Source organism: Falco punctatus (genome assembly GCF_963210335.1).
Source record: "Falco punctatus genome assembly, chromosome: 3".
Classification (NCBI taxonomy): Eukaryota; Metazoa; Chordata; class Aves; order Falconiformes; family Falconidae; genus Falco; species Falco punctatus.
The window spans coordinates 21,280,134-21,303,775 of NC_137582.1; the positions used below are offsets into that span (position 1 = coordinate 21,280,134).

At 43.1% G+C, this 23,642-nt stretch overlaps 2 protein-coding genes across 2 annotated transcripts in view; one reads left to right on the forward strand and one right to left on the reverse strand.

Annotated features, from left to right (window-relative positions):
* Positions 1–7,229: 7,229 nt before the first annotated feature.
* On the reverse strand, positions 7,230–10,829 carry UTP23 (UTP23 small subunit processome component). The gene is made up of 3 exons (XM_080378910.1): positions 10,544–10,829; positions 8,559–8,733; positions 7,230–7,686 (listed from the first exon to the last, which is right to left on the reverse strand). Exons 1-3 carry the CDS (start codon positions 10,729–10,731, stop codon positions 7,303–7,305), a joined length of 747 nt encoding a protein of 248 aa, XP_080235036.1. The 5' UTR covers positions 10,732–10,829; the 3' UTR covers positions 7,230–7,302.
* Positions 10,830–23,179: 12,350 nt separating this feature from the next.
* EIF3H (eukaryotic translation initiation factor 3 subunit H) overlaps positions 23,180–23,642 on the forward strand; it is an 88,761-nt gene continuing 88,298 nt past the window's right edge. The window contains exon 1 of the mRNA XM_080378909.1: positions 23,180–23,340. Within this exon, the coding sequence (XP_080235035.1) occupies positions 23,221–23,340 (120 nt within the window). The 5' untranslated portion in view covers positions 23,180–23,220. The remainder of the gene's footprint in view (positions 23,341–23,642) is intronic.

Here is a 23,642-nt window from a genome sequence, read left to right on the forward strand (position 1 = left end):
ACCTGGACAGGATGGCAGAGCAGGCAAGCAAGAACTGTATGAAATTTAACCAGGACAAGTGCAAGGTCCTGCACCTGGGACAACAGAACCGAAGAGCCCAGTACAGGCTGGGATCTGTGTGGCTGGAAAGCAGCCTTGCTGAAAGGGACCTGGGGGTCCTGGTGGACAACAAGCTGACCATGTGTCAGCAGTGAGTCGCTGCAGCAGCGAAGGCAAATCAGACCCTGGGCTGCATCTGCAGAGGCATTAGTAGCAGCGATAGAGATGTGATCATCCCACTCTACTCAGTGCTTGTCAGGCCACACCTGGAGCACTGTGTCTAGTTCTCGCCCCCACAATTCAAGAAAGATGCAGACAGATTGGGGAGGGTGCAAAGGAAGGCTACAAAGATGATCAAAGGGCTGGAAAACCTGCCCTATGAGGAAAGACTGAAGGACTTTGTTCTCTTCTCCCAGGAGAAGGCTCAGGGGGACCTCATTACGGTATTCCAGTATTTAAAAGGTGGCTGCAAAGAGGACAGAGACTTCACAGGAAGCCACATGGAGAAAACAAGGGGCAACAGGAACATATTGTACTGTCAAAGTTTCATATCAACACAAGAAAGAATTTTTTTTACAGTAAGAACAATTATTCAGTGGAACAACCTGCCCACAGATGTGGTGAAGTCCCCATCACTGGAGGTTTTCAAGATGTGCTTGAACAGGGTGCTAGATAATCTCATCTAGGCTCCTTTTTCCATGAAATGTTGGACCAGGTGATCTTTTGAGGTCCCTTCCAACCTGGGCATTCTATGATTCCATTCTATTCAAATTACCATTTATATTTTAATTTTAGGGTGCAGGGATACAACCATAAGTCTGATGTACAGCTGAGTTTTATTTAGAATTTATTTTGTATTGGGTGAAGACTGGGCTCTTACAATAATGCCAGCACAGTAGCCAGTTGACTTGTCTGTGCCAGTGATCACAACTTCTGAAGAGCTTGGGAGCTCTGGGAAGTATTTACACCATCATTCCACAGGTGAGAAGCCAAGACACACTCAAGGGCAATGGCATTCAGCTCAGGCACCCAGGGAGTTGGTGGCAAACCAAGAGCTGAACGCAGAGTTCCTGTCCTGCACCTTTTCTCACAAGACGCTTCTCGTCCATGTTCTTCCTTGAAAAACATCCAGCAGAAAGCAGAGACACTCTGGTCTTCTCAAATGGGCCTGCATAAGTTGAAATCTGCTTTCCTGTTAGGTGCTGCTATTTGCGATGCAGAAGACACTTCAGCTTGGAAAAAAGATGAATGAGGGAAAATATCACAGAGGTCTATGTAGTCACGAGTGGCATGGGAAGGGTGATTAAGGAATGACTGCTTCATGTTTCATCCACTACACAGGCTAGCTGGTAGGAAGCACATTCAAAACAAACACGTGAAAGTATTTTTCTTAAGATGTGTTCAAGTTGTGCAACTCTTACCACAGAAAACCAGAGGCTTAAAGTTTACACGGTCTCACAGAGAGACCGGGCAAATTAGTGAAACAGAAATTCATTGTGCGTTGTTAAAAACAAAATGTTTTTCCTGGTCAGGAACTCCCTAACAAAATGTCAGAAAGTTGGAAAGTCGTCTGGGGAAGCACCAAAAAAATGCTTTGTCTATTTTCATTCTGTTCCTGAGGAACAGCTTTTGGCCACTGTTGGAGGTGTGATGCTGGGCTAGACAGATTTTTGGACCGTCTTGGAACAGCCCTGCTTGTATTCTTGGGAGCTGAAAGAGAGGTCAGGGGTAGAAAAAGGGAGCCAGGAATTCTAGAAAACCGCTCTTTTCATTTTTTCTGAAAACCTGCCTGTCAAAATCGGTGCCAATTCACAAAGTGAAAAATTTCCTCAGTGTTTCTCCAAGACAGTTTGAAAGAGTAACCGCCCCACAGAATCAAATCAGTAGCATCTTTGGCCCCAGAGGAATGAACATGGCAAAAAGATGATTCTGGATCAACTAGAAGTCAAGACTGCAACAAGAAACTTTTGAAGTACCCTACTGAGTTCCTGGAAGGAGATTAGACTTAAAAAAAGAAACCATATCATGCTTTGGGTCATAATTTCCACAGCCAGAAGAGCCTCTGTCTATCCCAGGCTATTGCTGCGAGTACCTTCAGGAGCAATTAACTACATGGATTCACCCTACCAGTAATGGCATGAGTTAAGGTTGCTCCCGGATGTAATATCTGCGTGCTGGGCGGTGAGCCACGCGCAGTGTCAGGCAAGCTCTACAGAAGAGGGATTTGGCTGCAAACCTGTCAGTGCTGCACAGCGTGTAATATTGAAAAACCATAAAGACAAGAAGTGTTTGGCATCATGAGACCTACATTCTGTGGGAACTCTTGGGTTATCAATGCAGTCTAATGTCAGGCCAGCTCCTGATCTTGAAAAGGCAGAAACTGAGTTAGAAAAGGCAATGAAGTTTTGTTAAGGGAACTAGAAGGTTTTTAAAAAATCTGTTTATGATTCACTGATTTATTATTCTGTTCCCTAATTGACCGCTAAGCCATTTCTGGTTCACCTTTGCTACTGACCAATTCTTTCCTCCAGTTAACATCCAGAAACCCTCATGTATATTTTTTCTCTCTTCCTTGTTTTTTTTTTAAAATCCCAGTGACTAATCTACTGTCTCTTTTCTTCCTCCCAGCTCTTGGCTCTGGGTTGTTTTTAATTGGACCCTTGTTAACAGCTCTGTTGTTTCCCCGTATCCATACACAAAGCACAGCTGCATGCTCTCCCTCTCAGCCACAGGAGAAGAAATCAGAAAGTAAAGTCCCCCCCGAGAGAGCCCAGTCTGTCTCTTCTCTAACAAGCCATAGCAACTTTTGCAAAATGACTGCCTCCGTGGGCAGACAGCTGAGTTCTCCGAGACAAATTTTGGGCTTGGAGTGCACAGACATAATAATTACCAGAAATACATCACAAGCCCCTCTCCTGGCATTAGACAGGCCATTCCTAAATCACAAGGTGCACTCTCCCTCTAACTCCTGGCTCTCTGGGTACAAAAACTTTTGCTTTCTGTCATTCTCTCTTGGAACACTGCAATCTTTCTCTGTGAAATTGTAAATCACAGATGATAACACCTGCTGGGGCTCTTATTTGTTCATTCCCCGTATCTCCGGCTGTTCCCTGTGTGAGATATTACGCCCACACAGAGGTATGAAATATACAGTAGCTGCTTGTGAAACTTCTATATGAAGGATGCAATGAGTATAAATAATGGTATTGTTCTGATGTTCTTCATCTTGTATCTGACAGAACATGTTCAAGAAACTCCAGGAACACTCTAAAGCTGATGGAGAAGTCATTCACACCGCATCAGTGTAGCTGAAAACAAATGAGCAGAACTGCTCTGGACATCCTATTTTCCTTTCACCACCAGAATGTATTTATTCTTCAAGTCATACCATATTCATATTTACTTTAATGATTCATAAACATCCCAGGTTCCAGAAGCTTCTAATTAACTCATCTATTTAGTGTTGTTAACAGATGCTCATGGAGTGATTTATTGTACGATACCGGATCACACCAACGTATAAATCCAGCCAATTGAATTGGCAGGCAGTCCAGGTAAACGTCTTCTGCTGCTGGTAGATGAGACTCTGTCCTAAATTCAGCATTAATGCACTGCAGACTGTGGCTGAAGCATTAATGTTTTCCTCTTCTATTACTCTGCACACGTAGCATACATCATCCTGTATGACACCGGTTATTTCCCTCTTTTTAAAAAAGATTTAGTGAGGCACTGCCAAGGATTGAGGACATAGATATTTACCCTGAGAAAAGCGGAAATCAAATGCCCTAAAGAAGTTTTTGCTCAAGCTCCTTTTAATTTACCTCTGCTTTCTGTAGTTTCAAAACCAAAACCAGTTCCTCTGACATGTTACAGCAAAACAATCTTTACCATAAACTTTATTAGAAAAATCACATCGGGAACCCTGTCTATACTACAGAAGTGGCCAGCTCTCCAGACCATTTAATGATAAATAAGGGTATGGGACTGGCCACCACGGCTTTGGGCAGAACACGGAGCTGAACACCTACAACAGCCAGGTTAGTTCTACAGGCAATTCCACAGCGGTGTGCTACACAACGCCTACGGATGCTCCCAGGGACTTACGCTGCTGAATTATTAGAGGGACTCCGGCACGGCTTCTAGCCTGGGCCAGCTAAACCTCCACCAAATCCTGGCAGGCAGAGGCAGCCCTGCCAGAGAGCATCTGCACGGGGCCATTCACAGGCAGCCATGCCAGCGCACACCACGAGAGCCAGGCCTGGACAGAGCCAGCGCACGCCAGCTGGGCTTGGCGCTACAGGCTGCTCTTAGCGTTACTGATCTCGTGATACAAATGCAGCCTGTCAGCTTTGGTCTGGTGGATTTGTTTTACTTGGAAACTAGGGTGGTGGGGTTTTTTTCCGGATTTCAAAATGGTACCACCACCTGGCCTGATAGCCTCTGCTTGCTGCCTGGGCAGGAGCTCTCCTCCAAAACTGAAAGGCAAGTTATTTTACCTTGCTGGAGGAGATCTGCAGCTATGCTGCAGACTAATTTTACAGCTTTTCTCTGAAGAGTTCACTCCCCTTTCATTCCAGTTCTTCCCAATGGCAACACCATGACCCTGTGTTAACAAAATACTAAAGAAACATAGATATTGTTTTAAATTCCTTAAGGTGGGAGTCATTAGAGGACTGTTAAAATATTCCTCTTTTTGCAGTAATTATGTTTTTGTCTGTCTATAAGCTTCAAAAAAGGTGTATTTAAGGTCTAACAGCACTGAAAGGGACTATTGTAAACAACTAGGGGGTGTTTTGTGCTCAGTTTTTACAAACAGTATTTTTAGTAAAGTTACTGGATTTTAATATACTTTTGACTCAGAATGAGATTTTGAAGATTAACCATCTCTGCTGTCTGCTCCAAGCTTTACTTATAGTAGTGGTTTCTGTGGGTGGGTTTGGGAAGGGAGAAGAAATACAAGCAATATTTAAGGGAGAATGGGAAGCAAAGCTACATTAACATGGCACTGTGCCCAAGTAGGTAAGGGAGAAGGAAATATGACAGTTTGAGAAAAGTGATATACATTAAACAAATACGCTGCATTAAAGAATTTCTAGGAGTTACTGTATTTCTCCTCAGAACGATTAGCTCTCAGTGTAGGAACAATACCACGATGAGTGTGACCATTTAAAATTTTAATTAAACCTTGAGCACAGCATCCTTCCTTGCTGCTTCCATCTCTTGCAGCCAGTTCCCAAGGTGCATGTGGTCTCTCATATGGAACAATAAAGGCACAGCCCACTCCCCACAGCTGCGCTGTGAGGAATGGCTTCAACCTGGGGCTATGTCAGCACGTGCAGTGCTGCAAGCACAGAACACGCTGATGTACCTCTCCGGCACTGGCTGGAGAGAAGTATCTGCAGGATCTAGGGAACAACCCTGCAGTTTCCATTAAGACTGGCCAACTCCCGTCACTCAAGCCGGTTTCTCAAACTCCATGAAACAACTGTGTAATTCCAAAAGCCAACAAAAAGCATCACACATTATAGCTGTGTGCTCCCGACGTGCAAGAACCTGTGCAGATAATGCACATATGAGAACTACCTTGCAAGAGTATGAAACATAGATTGAAGGATTATTGAAAAAATGTGACTTGAACTCATGTTGGTGAAGAAACAAAGTTTTCCTTTTAAGGATTATATTTCAGTGAAGTAGAAATGCACCAAGACAAGTTAAAAATACGGGAAAATGTGACTGGGAACACTGTTACAGCATACCTACACCACGGCATGTACTATACTGCATACCCCTCTATCAGGTTGTCTCAGTCACACACTTCTGCCTCCTAATGCCACCAAACATGCAAGGTACAGGAAATAGCTGCTAAAGAAAATCATGTACTTTAAATGGTTTTGGCAGCTCCCTCTTTGTGTTCGTTTTAGCTGGGACAGAGTTAGTCTTCTTCATAGTAGCTGGTATGGGGCTGTGTTTTGGATTTGTGCTGAAAACAGTGTTGATAATTCAGGGATGTTTTTGTTACTGCTGAGCTGCGCTTACGCAGAGCCAAGGCCTTTTCTGCTTCTCCCACCACCGCACCGGTGGGAGGGGACACAGCTGGGACAGCTGACCCTGACTGACCAAAGGGACATTCCATACCATAGGATGGCATGCTCAGCATATCAAGCTGGGGGAAGAAAAAGGGGGGATGTTTGGAGTGATGGCATTCATCTTCCACAGTAACTGTTATGCATGATGGAGCCCCGCTTTCCTGGCAATGGCTGAACACCTGCCTGCCCACAGGAAGTGGTGAATGAATTCCTTGTTTTGCTTTGCTTGTGTGCATGGCTTTTGCTTTACCCATTAAACTGTATTTATCTCAACCCACAAGTTTTCTCACTTTTACACTTCTGATTCTCTTCCCCCATCCCACCAGCAGGCAGTGTGTGAGTGGCTGTATGATATGGCTTAGTTGCCAGCTGGGGTTAAACCACAACACTCCTTCAACCCAGTTCTGTTCTGTTGGTAACCTTACAGAACAGTGAAACATGTATCAGGGTCCAAGTCCCATCACATCACCAGCAGCTGGCTTTACTTCAGGGCCCCTCCACAGCTGCTGCACTGTGATGGCATCAGATGTTAGCCAGTGCTTTGATTCAGCATTTTCAAGCTTCATTCTTCCTATTTAAAAATGAAGAATAAACTAGATGCACTAGAGGTGCTGTTATAATGTCACAAATATCAACACAATCACATACCCTCCAGGATCTTCTTAATAAAGACAATGAACAACAGACATATCAGTTCACATGGAGTTTAGAGTAATTTAGGCTGGAATGGATGTCTTGAGGGCATGTCGTCACTTTGCAAGAGTTAACTTTTATACTCAAACAATAAACAAGAAACTATGTTCTTTTAGGTCAATTCAACATTCTGTAACAGAACAACCATCAAAACTAGTTTTAGTAAGAACAGCAACCTAGATTTTGAAAGAAATCCAGCATCTCACCAAAACCCATATGAAATCTAAGCAGTGTTTCTAAAAAGCTGCCACCCATCATGCGAACTTTCTGGCAGGGATTAAGATTCTGGGGAAAATAATAAAACCTGAGGGTTCCTAAATATTTTGTTACAAATCCAATTCCTAAACAACAGAATAAATTATTAGGACAACAATGTGCAAATGTTGAAATGTACTAATAAGCAGTACCACCTCATAAAAATAAGTTTTAATATTAACAACTTGATTTCACGTGTTCAAGTCCTGCATTGCTTACAAAGATGGGTTTATTCTTTTTCATTCTTCTGCACTGACTGCACACCCTCTGTTTTTACCCTATTTCGCTTTCTTTTTCTTCTTTTCTTCTTTTCAGCAGAAGGCTCCTGACCCTCCTGTGTTTTCTTTTTCTTCTTCAGACAGCTGAGAGGATTGGGACCACCTGCCCTTTTACGTTTTCTTCTCTTTTCACCTTCTTGCTTTGCTAGTCCTTCTTTTTCTTTAAGCTGCACAATAGTTTGTTTTTGGTGCTCTGGAACAAGCTGATTTGTCTGCAACTTTTGAACAAATACCACAGATTTAGGAGAAGGTTTGTCTAGCACCATAGTGTTCTGAATAATAAAGAGGAGAGGAACACCAGCCTTCTTTTTCACTTTGTTTGCTAAATCCTGGTCCTGTAAAGTTAAATACTTCAGTCAACATTTTGGGATTAAATGATCTTTGCAATTCAAATGTACCTACTTTTAATACAAAACTATGCAGATAAATTACATTATGAAAAAGATAAGAAACTTAATCTAGCAGATACACGTGACAGGGCCTTTCACAGCAATTTCAATTTCTCTCCTGATGAGCTGATGGAAAAATTACTAATATTTCCTTTTTTCATGCATGTATGAGCATACATGCATTTTTTGAGGAAAAAGCCCCAGTTCATTGGTATGTAGTCCACCACAAGTAATAACATAATTTCTTTTACAACAACTCATTTTAAACATCTTGTATCTTATGCAGGTATAGAGAATTCTACTGTAAACCATGTTATATGTAGTATATTATTTATACATACAGCCCCAATAACAGCCCTAAGAAAAAATTTGCCTTTCTTATGTGTATCCAAGTTTATTCTTTAGTTAAAACCTCCAAAAATTCTTAAAATTGAAGTGATATGGTGGTTGTAACACTTGATTTCATTTTTCAGACTACTGTGCAAAACAGCTTGGGGCAGGGGATGCATACGCAGGGAATATGTAAATTAACATTCATCAGTTGTTTTCTTATATGTCAATAGGTAGTCAGTACGTTTTCTACACTTTCTGCTAAACTAAACAATATCCTTCTAGGGTAAAAAGATCTAGTTGTTCAAGTAAGACAAAAGTTTCCCTGCTTCACACAAATACATTTAAGGGCAAGTAAGGCTTTACAAGATGAACTCCCACAAGCTGTTTAAAAATCTGGTAATTGAGGTTTCTGTAGGTTTCCTTGTCCTTAGGTGTCAAAGAATCACTTCAAATGAAACTGAGTTACGTTTCCCATTAGCATTTACCTGTGTAGCGATAAAGAAGTGATGAGGGTTGCCTTCTTCAATCATAGAGAGTAAACAGGCCAAACCACTCACAGGATCCTTCTGGTGAGAACACTTTCGAACTTGAAATCTTTGGGCGATTAATTTTGCTCCATACAGCGCTTTCCCCAATGATTCCAGCTCTTTTAGAACACATCTGAAAACCAAAAGCAATGATGATTTCTAAGTGAGAAGATACCTACACATTTTCTACAACAGCAAAAGGTTGATGTGAGTTAATTAGGAATGAGCAATGCCCAGTTATTCAGGCTCTATGATTTGTAAATGGCACCCAGTAATATTAAAGGAGTAGCCCATCTGAAGACATCAGCAAGATGTCCCTGGTTTTGAACAAGAATAACCAGCAACAACATTAAGTTTATTAAATGATTTAAAAATATTTCATATCAGTGACAATGCTAAGTCCTCATATTTATGTTCGGATACCATCTAGCATATGAACTACTACTTAACAAATAAAATCACTTGAATTAGCACAAACTGATTCATCACTGCATGCAAGTTAAACTCTGTATTAGTGTCCACCACCTTGCTATCAGAACCCAACTGACTCAAGCAGCAGCAGAAAAAAAGACTGTTCCATATGATTAAAAATCTGGAAGTTTATGGCTCCACAACATTCCAACTAGACAATACAATGCAAACCTGAAACCCTCCTCTTAGCAGGACTCAGAGCAGACATACACACAGGACAATCTCGCAGTCTTATGAGGATGCTAGCTTGGATACTCAGAAATGAACATGAGATGAATGAAGCCTTACTTCAGCCACTGAGTCTTACTATTAAATGTGGCCAGTGGTAGGAATGTAGAGCCTTGAAATACAGCTTCAAAGATATGACAGCAACTATTTCTCTTTCCAGAGATGAAAGTTTAGCCTTTGAGGACAGGCTTTGTGGAGACCTGAGCCTGTTCCTTTTGCAAAGTCTCTCACAAGCCAGCTCATTTCCTCAGGGAAGATCTGGTTATGTCACAGAGTTGCTGTTTCACCAACTTCACACTCTGAAAGCAGAGAAAATGAGTCCACTTGGCTGTCCTAAGTGGAAACAGGTAAAAAAAAGACCAACAGACATTGCTGAAAGAAGGAAGCCAGAAGTGACATTTAGATATGACTGGAATACAGTTTGGATCAAAGTGATTCCTGAACCTTTCACAGTTAAGGTCATGACTCGATACTTTCTACTGTTTAAATTCTGTGTGCTTTGCAAAAGGGCTCAGTGTTTCATTTTTGTCACCCAGAGGATACATCTTCCTGGTATTTTCAGTATTAGTCTCCGTGATGTGCAGTTGGCTATTTCATTATTGTAGTGATGGGAATTTTATCATCCACAATATATGAAGTCAAGTAAAAACGAAGGCAGTTTCAAGGCAATTCTGATTATTTAGTGTGCATGCTTCACTTCCACGCCTTTGCCTAGCACATCCTTGTTCTCCCTTGAGAACAACGGCTTTGGCAACAATCCCTTACTGGCAGGCCACAACTCCAGGCAAGCGGCAATCCCCTCCCTGCCCAAGAGACGTGAGCTTCTCCCGGGTGTTCTCACTTCGTGGGACTGGGAGGAGGCCCACGCGGGCCTCCCTCACACCCCGGGGTCACCCCTCGCCCCAGCTCATCCCTCAACAGCTTCCGCCATCTTGGAAAAACCAGCCGCCACCGAAAGCGGCTCCCATCCTTCTGCAAGCCCGCTACAGCCCACGGCGCCACCTCCTCGCCGCAGCTACCGCCCCCGGCCCCACAAACACGGGAGCCCAGAGCCGCACGGCGCCCACCTCCGCCGCCGGGGTGGCTGAAGCGAGCCGGAGGAGCCACGGCCACCACGCGCACCCCCCCGCCTTCAACACCCCCCGCGCATGCGCACTGCGGCTCCCGCCCCGCCGCGGCCTCCAGCCCCCCGCCCCGGGCATGCGCACCGGGGCCGCCCGGCGGGACCACCGCCCCGGCCCTACCGGGTGGTGCACAGCTGCGTGGCGCCGTCCAGGTAGCCGGGCAGCTGCTCCCGGATCTGGATCTTGTTGCGGAGCGCGGCCTGGCAAAAGGTGCCGTCCAGCAGCACCTGGAAGGGCTCGCGAAAGTGGAAGTTGTGCTTGTAGAAGCCCATTATCTTCTTGGCGTGCTTCTGCCGCGTCAGCTTCATGGCGCCCGCCCGCCCGCCGCTGCCGCCCGCTCCCCCGGAAGCTGCGCCGGGCCCGGCCGCCGCCGCGGAGCGCAGGGGGCGGGGCCTCCCGCGCCTGCCCCGGGGCCTGGGGCGCTGCAACCGCCGGGTGTCGGGGCCGCCTGCGCGGCGCGGAGGGCTCTGGGGTTACGCGCCCGCTGGGGAAGGCGCCAGGCTCAGCCTGCGCCCGGCCCAGTGCGCCTGGCCCAGTGCGCCTAGTCGGCCGGGCGGGGGCTGGGGCCCTGCGGGCGGAGTGGGCCGCTGCCTGCCCGCCCTGCTTGGGGCCTGCGGGGGCCTCCATCACCAGCTAGTACCTCATACTGATTACCTGAAGACTATCATGGAATGGTCTGGGTTGGAAGGGACCTAAAAGATGACCTAGTTCCAACCCCCCTGCCATGGGCAGGGACACCTTCCACTAGGCCAGGTTGCCTAAAGCCCCATCGAGCCTGGCCTTGAACACTTGCAGGGACGGGGCACCCACAGCTTCTCTGGGCAACCTGTGCCAGTGCCTCACCAGCCTTAGCATAAAAAACATCTTGTATCTACTCTAATCCTGCCCTCTCTAGTTTAAATCCATCACGCCTTGTCCTGTTGCTATAGGCCCTGCTAAAAAGTCTGCCTCTATTCTTGTAAGTCCCCTTCAAGTATCGAAAGGCCTCTACAAGATCTCCCCAGAGCTTCTCTCCCCCAGGCTGAACAATCCCAAATCTCCCAGCCTGTCACAGGAGAGGTGCTCCAGCCCCTGATCACCTTGGTGGCCCTTCCGTGGACTTGCTTCAACAGGTCCATGTCCTTCTTACGCTGGGGGCCCTGGAGCTGGATGCAGTACAGACTGCTGGACTGTTGGTTGTGCTTCTTTTGATGCAGCCCAGGATATGGTTGGCTTTCTGGGCTGCAAGAGCACATTGCTGGGTCATGTTGAGCTTCTTGTCAGCCAACACCCCCAAGTCCTTGTCCTCAGGGCTGCTCTCAATCTGTTCTTTGCCCAGCCTGCATTGATGCTGTTGTTGCCCTGACCCAGCTTCAGGAACTTGCTCTTGGCCTTGTTGAACTTCATAAAGTTTTGCATGGGCCCACTTGTCAAGCCTGCCAAAGTCCTTCTGGATGGCATCCCTTCCCTCCAGCATGCTCACTGCACCACACAGCTTGGTGTTGTCAGCAAAACTGCTGAAGGTGCATTCCATCCCAGTGTCCATGTCACCGACAAAGGCGTTGAACAGTACTGGTCCCAGCATGTACCCCTATGGAACAGCATTTGTCACTCTTCTCCACTGGGACATTGAGCTGTTGACTAAAACTCTTTTGAGTGCAACCATCCAGCCAAATCCTTATCCACCGAGTGGTCCACCTGTCAAATCCACGTGTCTCCAGTTTAGAGATGAGGACGTTGTGTGGGACAGTGTCAAAAGCTTTGCACATATCCAGGTAGATGATGTCAGTTGCTCTTCCCTCATCCATCAGCGCTGTAACCCTGTTGTAGAAGGCCATCAGATTTGTCAGGCACAATTTACCCTTGGTGAAACCATGTTGGCTGTCACAACCACTTATTTTCCATGTGCCTTAGTATAGTTTCCAGGAGGATCTGCTCCATGACCTTGCTGGGCACTGAGGTGAGACTGACCAGCCTGCTCAGTTAACTAGTTCATTACCCTGTGTTTTGTGGTGCTATGCGAGCTCCTGCTGTTTGCTAAGATCAGAAATGCACATGATTTTCTTTTTTCTAATTCATATAATGATTAAATCACAACTGCTGTCCCAGAGACTGTAGTTTAATCGTGCATCGGCATACTTTCCTTAGGAAGGCTTATTCAATGCCTGCTTATATTGTTTGCCTGTATTGGCTACATCAATGCAAGCTCTGTGTGCACAAAATTGAAGTTGAAAAGCGTATATTCTACATTTTAATACTACTACATTTTTCCATGATAAATAGAAAATTTAATTTCAGTATAGTCTGGGGAAATGGCTGTCATTCAGAAAGCTAGATTGCACAAACTCCCTTTCCAACAAAACATGAGCACACAAGACATTTGGCAGTTAAGAAACGGAAGTTAATGCCTGTATTTTAGGCAAGCAAAGGGATACAATAGCTTAATACCATCAAAATGATAATTGGAGACATCTGTCTTGCTATACAGGTAAAACGGGGGACATTTTCTGCCAAGGACAACTGTATTGCAAGCAAAAAATTGCAGGTACCTGCCAGTTAGCTGTAATCAGTCAGACTGCTCTTAAGGTCATTTAAGCAAATACCCACCTGCTATACTGGTCTTTCTGCTAGCAAATAAACACAGAAAACATCTGTTTCCAGGCAGGTTAGTTAGTGCTAAGAGAAATTGAAAAATAATACATTTGATTACTATTTTAGAAATTCAAACGTTTAAATGGGAAGATATTTTAAGTACTTACAGGATGAAAAGTATGAAGAGCAGGTGATTGAGAGTGTTTTCCATGGGATCTGATTGTGCTGTTGGCAGTATTTTTCTGTCATTAAATCCTTCTTTCCAGCTGTCTTCAGGAGACAGTTGCATGTTCACGAGTATCATGGACATATGTGGATACATGCCTTACTCTATGAGTGATAATGTTGAATTCATTGGTCTTTATTAAACTTCAGTCCTGTGGCCGATGTATTCCCACACTGGCATGGTGTCCCAGTTCTTCTAACTGCATAGTTTCATTATTTACAAAATTAGACAAAAGCATTCAGCAAGACTCCAAAGAAAACCTTACTAGATGAATTATTTTTTCTTTAAGCAGTTTTTTCTTTTTCTTTTTTTGGGGGGTGTGGGGGATGATGATGATGGCTAATTAACTGCTCAAAGACAGGCAGTTGTTCCTTATTAAGAACACTTTCCACATCTCAGAGCTAGATAGCAATGATAATAGCTGCTATTGCAGAATGGAGATAAAAAAGAGAAACAAGTAATTGACAACGTGAACTAGTCATCATTTTGAACTGAATGCAAAGTAAGATATATCCCAGAATAGGGCGTTAAATACCATTGTGATGAGATACTCTTTGCCTGTTCAGTTGGTAAATAACATCATCACAGACAAGTTGTAATGCAATTGGTATGGTAAAATATGTTCTGAAGACTGTCTAGCAGGCAAAACAACACAGATTTCTCCTTCATTGTGCAGAAGATAGCATTAATTGTATGATAAACTGCTTGCAGTACCATTCTGTGAACTGCATTTCACTTTTATGCAATTCTTCTAAAGCTTCTTGTTAATAAATTTTAAATGTTAAAAGTAATGTCTTTGACAATACTCTAACAGTGCAGAGAAGTACATTTTTTTCAGCATTTTCTTTGATTATTTTGGTAGTATGGGTAATCTTTTGTGTATAACAAAATTCACCATATTTCTTTCAAGTTAAATTCTTTTACTATTCCTGTGATCCATCTGTACAGTGGACTTTTTAAAAATAAGCCAAAGGATTTTACAGGAGCTGCTGAATCCAGTGGTCGCTGGGACCTGGGGATTGCTGCTTCTGGCCGCTAAAGTCCACCTATGTACAGTTTTTGGACCCAGAAGGGTTCTTAGGCTCACACATCCTGGACAAGTGTATGCATGCACGCACACACAGAGAAAACACTAATACAGCCAGCCATGCCATGCAGGCTCAGACAGCACATATAACTCTATCAGAAATCATATATAACATAAGTACAGATAGTGAAGTCCTGCTCCCTCTCTCCAGCTGATCAGGACTGAAATTCCAAAGTGACCACTCACACCCTCAATCCCTGTACTCACCAGCACACCCACATTCACAGGTCTGTCAAATTTTATCGTGGCCCCTTGGTCCATCTAATATCCATGTCTGAACCTTGGGTTCCCTAACCTGTCTGCATGTATGCACATCTCCTACTCACTGGCTAGTCTGCCTGGAACCTGCTAGCACATTACACATCCATGGGATGAGATTAACTGATTAACTGGGGAAAGGTAACTAGTTAAGAAAGGGGCATAATAAGAAGATAGGATAGGCAGCTGTCATCAGGCAGAGCTCAAAGCGTACTGAGCACTGCTGGCACATATTTGAGCCACCCTCCACCCCATTTGCCTGCAAATCCTCCTAGATCCACCCTAATCCTTCCTTTCCCTGCTTTTGGCAAGTTCTGTAAACATCCCATAGGAAGTTGTGCCTAATCCCACAAGCCTCTGCTGATATCCCAGAAAAAGCTTTGCACAGTCCCATACACCCTATCAAATATTTTGTGATCCTCACAATAATCATATTTCTCTCTTCTTAGCAGAGACAAAACACAGACTAACCTCCCTCATAGTGGCTGCCTGGGCAGATCCTTTAATAGCCTGAAGAGTTCTGCTGTTCATTAACATCTTTGTTACCACCTGCTTCTTTGGCAATTTTTGTGCATCTGTGTGTGTTTAATCTATCACTTTCCTTTTGTTTCTTATTGTCATACTGAATAGGTCTTAACCAGATGACTTAACCAAATGCTTTCCCATTCCACATGCCCTTACAGAAACTGTCTATAGAACTGTAAAGCTTGTCATGAAGCTCAGAGGAAGACACCTTCTTGAAATTATTTGCTATTATACTTTTACTTGAGGAGTTTCATCAATTATCTGGCTGTACCACTAAAAGACTTTGAGGTTTGGATTGTTTGGGGTTTTTTTCTTTTTCTTTTTATGTGAGCATTTTTTTGAAGAGCTAAGAAACCGCTTGCATTATCAGCAGACTGCCTACCAGCAGTATTATTGTAGAAGTGAGCATAAGGAGGAGAGTGGAAGGTGTTGAAGCACTACCTTTGTTAATGTGACTTGTTTTTTCCAAAGACAGGAAACAGAATTTGAAATATGGAACTTCTTTTTCTGAAACACAAGTCCTTGATCACTGCTGGACAGGATACAGATCTAGGGTACAGTTCTGATCTAACAAAACCGTCCCTGTGACTTTATCAATAATACTAATTCCTTGTGGGTGAATATACAGTATTATGAAAGGAAGGTATCACTGAAGAAGGAGACCTTCTATATATCCAAAGTGGGAGGAGACCTTCATTCTGAACTTCCCAACCTGTGCAATGATGAGCCAGGCATTGTAGGAAACCAGGCTTCCCCAGTCGCACCACACACAAAATTTGCTCCAGCGGAGTATTAGCTCTTTGCAGAGAAGACTATCTCTTGGCATATATGGGTTGAGCTCTGGTTTTGAGGCACTAAGTAATCCAGTAGTAGAATTAAATAACATAAAATTGTTATGACATGGATTACTCGAAGTGAAAACTGTTCTTTATCAAAAGAGCTTTGATGTAGGCCTAGTAACAAAGGTTCCCCTTAATAGCTGGCACTTGGCAAATGCTTGGAGCTTGGCGAGAAAAACATCTCAGATCCTGATTCTCCCAAACTTGTCCTGTGTCAGACTTCTTTAATTGGAATGTTGCTTTTGGGCAAGTGTTACGCTTTTTGGTTATCTGCAGTGAGTCTTAGCACCAGACATGCTTACATACGAAAAATGAACTGATTTACAAAAAAGAAAAGGGCAGGGTTTTCAACGACAACATTTGGAAACAAAACTGTAGTAAACACAGGACAGTAAAACATTGTTGCAGTGTGGCTGAAAATACTTTCCTAGGTGTATTTTTGAGTTTTTCCTGAGGTATATGTAGGCCACAGAAAAAGATTCAGCAGCACTTAGCGTGCTAAATTATATTTGCCAGAATATTTATTATTCATTGTTGGCCCCTCCTTTCATTGCCTTGGGGCTGGTTTTGAGCTTTTGAACTTTAGCCTTCATCATGTACATTCATCTTTTACAGTACTTATTTTTCTGTTATCTCATGGGAATGCAGCATCTGGATTTATAATAAACATGGCTGTGACAAGCTCTGTTTTTTCTTCACAGATTGGTACAAACTCAGCAGATGAAAGTTTTGCATGTGATAAAGCTTTCTGCACCTTTCTGGCTTTACTGTTACCATACTCCTTAGTTAGAAAATTACTTCTGGTTTAAATACTGTAACTGCCCATCACAGTATGTCCCACATTAACTGTCTTTTCAATTGTTTATAATAAGATGCACATAATTAATGTAGAGGTTAGGGTGTTTAGTTTCACTACACACTGGTGGCTTCCATGGGTAAGAAATAGAATAGCAGATATCTATACAGGCTTTTAAGTGACTGCTTATAGTAGCAAGTACTTTGAGAATTCTCTGGAAAGTAAGGATTTTGCAGGCAACTTTAACTTTCTTACTACAGCTGAAAGAAATTATAGGCCTGAAAATAATCTGTGGGATTCTTGACAGCTTCTCAAATGTTACACCTCTCTTTTTTGACCTTGAGCTAAGTTTGCATGAATGATGAACAAAATCAGATCTTATCTAATTTCACTAAATCTTTTGTTGTTCTGAATAGATACACATCACTGATAGGCATAATTTAGTTTATGCAGAATTTTTGGTTGATGCAGCTCTTTAAGATGTACATGTTAGACAACTGGTTTCATGCTGCTGTAGGACACCCAAGGGCATCCTTTTGGAGCAGCTCTTCCTCCCTGCACTCTTCACTGAGATCTGCAGTAGTTAGGTGCCATTCTGCACCACGTGTTACATGCTGCAGTACTGCTCTCTCTATAGTCACAGAGCTTGTAGAAGCACTTGAGTGATGTAAAAGTGCCATAACCTAGACAAATAGGAAGTTTTTGTGGAGTACCCAGGACTGGAACTGTAACTTCAATTTGGGGAGCAGGAAGAACGCAGAAGACAGGAAGATATCTTGCTAAACACTGATTATGTGATAGCTGATGTGCTAGGTAGACAGAGGGAAAGAACGGAGTGATGCTTTACATCTTGTCTCCTATTGTGCCTATGAAAGTATCCATTGCTGCATTTTGAGCAGAGCATCCCTCTCTCTTTGTTAATATTTGATAAAAAGTAAATATATCAGGTACATTTTAGTTCTTTTAAACACCTACGTGGTTTTACTTTGGAGATTACAGGAAGCTGGAAGACCTAAAACATTTCTAATTTTTGGCATGCTTGCTGCCATTTGTTTTCTCATTTTTTGTTCTCCTTAGAGAAGGTTGTTATATTCAGCATGTAATGGCTTGTGTGTCATCAAGAATCAGAAGGTGCATTAGTTGATTATGAAGATAAGGCTGAACAAATTGACATCAAAAGAGAAATTATGTGGGAAGCCTATTTCCAACAAGGAATTAACTTTATGGCCCAAATTCTGATTTGTGCAAGAGAATTCAGTTCAATTGCCTGAGATATTATATGTGTCTTTTCACCTTTTAATTGATTTCAGGGAGAAATCAGTTAACTGGGAATAAAGAAATAGAATCTTTACATTGTGGTGGTAAATGATATATACCCTCTATGTTTACATAATTTTCTAAGTTGATACTTTAGGAAGAGTCTGGCTTTTCTTAGAAACATAAAATAACTTTGTGCAAATAACTTTTGGTTTAAAGGTGAAAATTAGCACTTAAAATGTCTCAGTCTTTTTTATTGAGTTCATTTTCAATTAGATGGTTTTATTGTTAATTCCTATGTAATTCCTGCTAGTTGTATGCTAAAAGTTTTGAGGTGCTATAGTAAATGATCCATTAATAATAAAAAATAGCTATAAACACTTGGAATGTAAAAAAAGTGATAAGAATAGAAGGTAACTAAAACCACTTATTAGAAAACAGTTAGTGAAAAAAGCAGAGAAAAAGTTGAGTGAAAAAAACTCACCAACTTTCCCAAGAAAAGAGCTTTCGTTTTTAAATATTTCCTTCATGTGTAGAAATACTTTATTATGCTACTGTACAGGATAGTTGCTCCATTCTTTTTTAATATAATGCTTTTACATTTAGTCAAGCAAATGCTGAAACGTTGCCTGTCTAAGAGCATGGCTGAAATCACACAAGGCCTCTGAAACCTCCATTCTTACAGAAAACAAACTGGATTTTCAAAGCTCATATTTTGGTCCTGTAGTCCCTTTGCTGTATTTGTTGTTTGTCCCTGGGGGTTTCTATGCTGTTGCAGCTCCCACCCGTATCATTTTTCTATCACTCTTGCACCCTGTTACTTTCCATTTCCTATTTAAAATAGAAAATCCAATAAACCTATTTCTTCACTTTGATTCTGTTGAAGAAAATTAGGAAAAAAATGTGGAATGGACTTCAGTATTGGTACCAATAACTTCTAAAATCACAATTAGCCTTATGAGAAATACTAGTGCTTAAAAATTCTTTGGCACAAAATGCCATACAGTTATGTAGGCTAATGTTAAATTTTCACATTGAGCTCCTCTGTGGAAAGTAGTAGTAAGCACTGGATGAACATCTGACACTTCAGAAGATTATTATTTGTAAGTGAAACAGTATGTTGTTGATGCTGTAGAAATGAGTACGCAAAGGGCCTGACTTCAGTAACTTGCATTTGGTGAAGTGATCAGTGATATTTGAATAAAGTGGGTGTAGAATGCTACCTTATTTATGAAGTACAACCTTTGTTAGCATGGATTGATAGGCCAGGGGATATTTAATTTGCTTTAGACTTAAAATGCTATGGTCAGCAGAACACAAATGGCTGAAAGCCCTGAATTACACAAGGCTTATTTGCAACGTTGCTTCCTGAAGCTTGTAGTTGGTATTTGGAATTGCCTGCACATGGCACACAGCGCTACTGACTATAACTGCAGTTATACAGTTATATATAGTTATACAAGCATGCACTTGACAAAAGTGTATCTACTGGAGACCTGAGGGTCCCTGTTACATTTTCTTCTGGTCCCCCCCCGCCCCCCCCCCCCCTTTTTTTTAAACAAAGGAAAGACAACAATGAGCATTTAAGACATCTTGTCTCTCCCATGGCATGGCTTCTAAAATATGATTCACAAGTCGTCTTGGCATCCTTCTGCTCTCTCTCAATCCTGTGGGAGGAGGGTGAGTGAGAGGCTGAGTGGGTGTTTGCCTGTTGGCCAGGGTCAACCCACCGCAGATGCCTTCACAGATACATGGAGGGACCTTCTTGTCATCAGGATGTTCACTCTCCCTATGGGATATGAGAACGGTAGATAAGCAAGAGGCTACTGTCAAAAGGCATCCTGTGAATAAGAAGGGGATTTCAAAAGGAGAAAAGAGGCCATGCCATGTGTAGAATTATGTAGAACAAGTTTTTTACTTGAATGTGGGGATTAAGTACAACTTTATATTCACTATTGTTCTCCCAAATACAAGCCTTACTTTACACAGAAAAGATTCTTACTTAATTTTTAAGCAATACATCTGCCTGCTGAGGCACAGTAGAATGGAACTAGTTACATAGAATGGCACACTGGAAAAGGTCAGCAAAATATTCATATGGAGATAGGCCACTTGCCTGTGTTTCTTGACGTTTGAAAGTTTAAGCCTGAATACCTCATCTCTTTGAGAAAACTGAGCTTTTTTGAACTTGAAACTTCTTTAAGGGTGCAAGTTACTACAAGGCAATTATAAGTTTGTGTTAGGATAATCTGTAGCCACTGAGTTTTGAAGATTATTTTACTGGAAACAATTTCTTTTTGTAGATAATTAACATTGTTTTAGGCACTTGTAGTTACTAGCGCAACTTTGTATTTGGGGTGGTGGTGTGTCTCAGTGCAAGTACAGACTGCTATATGTGTATCATGATTCTTCCCTATTCCTCTACACTTTGTGATAATGAAATTAAGGTATTCGTTATGCTTAGAAATATTTGGAATTGCTGAGAGGGTAGGGAACAAAAACACAGAATTCAAACACGACCCATTCACCAAGTGGTAACAAGTCATTGCAGGTTGGCCCTTCTCTGTTAACTATTCATGTGCATGGTCTTAGCCTGCAGCAGACACAAATGAAATTCGGGTTGGTTTAGCCCTTAAGGTAAAGTTAGTCTGGAAGTTTGGAAGGGATTACAGCTCTGAACCCTTAATCAGGTAATTTCCATTTAGCAACACTAGCTCTGCTCATAGCACTGATACGGTGCAGTGATGCTGTGGAGGGAAATGACAAGTCTCAGTTACACTAAAGTTTTTACTTAAGCAGGACTGGGGAATAAAAGGGTTTTGTTTGGTTCCAGCTGTGTTTTGATTTAAGAGTATCATTTAAAATTATTAATGGAGTTTGTGCACTACTTGAATTTTCTGAAGTATTTTGTGATGGAAGTCTTATGTTTTGTGGTTTTCCCAAGCAGCTTAGGCAATGTTACTAAAATTCTTCAGTCTGACATCCTTTATATGGACTCCTTTTCAAGAATTCAGGATTTTCAGTGGTGGAATTTTCTATTGCCTCTTGCCTCCAGTAATTTGGTGAGTTCTGAAAAGTGGAAAGTTGATATTTCTGTTTCACTTTTCATGTTAATCTTAATTAGCCAAACTGACTGAATTATCCTGGCAGTGCATCAAGTAATGTGAGCCCTATGCCAGTCCCTCAAATAGGGCTATTTTGGGTGCTCACAGCAACCTCTTTGAACATGCTGATGTTCTGTGCTGTAGTTACTTGTTGGTTTGGGGTTTTTAGTTTGTTGAGTTTCTTTCTTGTTTTTTTTTTCTCCTTTATAAATTACATGGAGTTTCTTTCAAAAACTGATAGGCAGGAATAATGTACCACATTTGTTTTATCCCAGGAGTTTTCCTTCCTTTTCAGATCCCTAAGAATTTGCCAGTGGTAAAACACTGTGCATTTACTGACAGAAGGTATGTTTATCCTATTTAAATACCTTTCAACAACATATTTAAAGTAGCCCACAGATCTCCAGCAGTCCATGTACTGGAGTTGAAAACCACTATATTGCCATAATACTGTTTCCTAATTCTAGTTTTCTTTAATTAAACCTATTTGATCATATTTGCAAATTAAAACTGGATATGCATATGTATATCACAGCAAATCAAATCATTAATATTGAATCAAGCAACTTCTCTAGAAAAAAAAAGTTCTCTAGAAAAACTTCAAAAGGCAATGCTAGTGGGAGTGCAACATTTGGTCATGGAGCCTGCTAAGTGTAGGAGTCAAATTTGCAACACCTACATAATGGTTGAGCTCATTGGCCACAGCATACTGCCTTGAAACTCGGTGTTGTTATTGCATCAGCCTCTCTACAAACCTATGTTTTAGTCCCACTGCACATGCACACTTCAGCCTTTTTGGGGAACAAGGCACATTTGACCTCAGTGGTGCTGCAATTCTAAACTTCCCCTTCAATCTCCCTTGAACAGTTTTTTTCCTAATGGAAAATGAAAAATGGAATTTGTCTCACCCAATATTAGACATCTATTGCAAAGTGTTCTTAGCTAAGCTGGGTATCCAGGTTTCTTGTTGAGAGTCAAGGCAGGTCTAGTCAGTAATATCAGTGGCATTTAGGATATGATTTGCCAGGTGGGGTTGATTATTATACTAGGTTATTTGCTAGAATTTGTTCCAGCTCCAATGCAGGCAGCTGGCAGGGAATATTCTAAGTGATGTTAAAGTCATTTTATAGCAACAGGCAAATGCTGGGTCTGTGTCTGCTGGAAAATGCAGATACATCTTGGTATTGGTGTTGGTAGATAAGTTCCCCTCCCTTAGGTAGAAATTAGTATCAACTGTTTTAAAAAGGCAAGTTTTTATGAGATCATATACCTGGCATAGTGTCTGGACAGCTTTGGAGTGTTTGGTATGTCTACCTTTCACAGCCTGTTTCATTTTTCAGAAGAATGTGTAGGGCTTGAAAGACTTAAAAAAAAAAAAACCAAAACACTAAAACCGAAAGAAAAAAAGAGCAGCAAAGCAAACCCTAATATACAACACTTAAACCTTGTCCTGACAATAACACCAGTGGTTAATAGTTCAGGGTTTTCTTTGTATCTAATGTTAAGATTTTGTATCCCCTCTCAGTGCACTGATGCCTTGTTACTCATGCTCAACAGATATTCACGTAACTCCATACCAGCTGGCATTTTTAAAGAGTAAAATCTAAAGCCTTCAAGCCTGTTATCTCTTGGAAGCACTTCCCCCTCAACATCAAACTGGCTTATCAAGTGTCCCCACGGGAAGAGCCTCCCTCAGTCCCGCTGGGGAGCCCTCACCGCAGCCCGCTGGCCAACATGACCATAAGCACCAGACTGGCCCAAGGAAGCCACGGAAATGCACAGCGGGAGGTTCTCCGGTTGCCATAAACGGTTTGCAAGGGGCCAACAGGCATGTGGAGAGGAGGAAGGCCTTAGAAGGCCTCCTTGGCCCCTCTTCCGTCCCAGGCGGGGCGAGTTGGGATGGCCCCAGGCTTCCTGCACTGAGGCACAGGGTTTCTCCTTCTCCAGGCGCACCTGAGACTACCGTGTTGGCTGGCGAGGCCAGGCGAGGGCCGCCCCTCGCGGAGAGCGCCGGGGCCCTGAGGGAAGGCTCTGCGCGTGTTTCCGCCCGGAGCCGTTTCCCTGCGCGCCGCCGCGGCCTCGCTGTCGCTTCCGGTGTTTCACTTTTCTCTTTCCGGCCGGTGCGAGGGGAAAGATGGCGTCGCGCAAGGAAGGCTCCGGGGGTGCCGGCAGCAGCTTCGGCGCCTCGAAAGGCAAAGGCAAGGCCGCCGCCACGGGCGACTCGGCCGTCAAGCAAGTGCAGATCGACGGGCTGGTGAGCAGAGGGGTCGGGGCCGCCGCTGGCGGAGGGATGGGCGGGACGGCGCGGCCGCGTGGAGCCGCCGGCGGGGCCGGTCCCGTCCGTGGGGCGGTGCTGCGGCTGGGGGACAGGCCGTCCCGGGGCCGCCGCGGCGACCCGAGGGGCGCGGGTGGTTTAGCCTTCCCGCCGAGCTTCCTCACCCGTGGCCAGCCCCCGCCTCTGCTCACCCGTGGGGAGCGGAGCGGCGCCCTCCCTTGGGTAAGCGAGGACGGGGACAGGGCAGAAATTAATGTTTTTTAAATACGCCCTTTCATCCT

What these genes read in the sequence shown, in the direction of transcription:
- UTP23 (XM_080378910.1), bottom strand. Translation starts at nt 10,731, where the DNA reads ATGAAGCTGACGCGGCAGAAGCACGCCAAGAAGATAATGGGCTTCTAC. An exon ending in ACGCAGCTGTGCACCACCCG is followed by an intron (nt 8,734 to 10,543) that starts GTAGGGCCGGGG and finishes TTTGGTTTTCAG; the next exon opens with ATGTGTTCTAAAAGAGCTGG. An exon ending in ACTTCTTTATCGCTACACAG is followed by an intron (nt 7,687 to 8,558) that starts GTAAATGCTAAT and finishes TTAACTTTACAG; the next exon opens with GACCAGGATTTAGCAAACAA.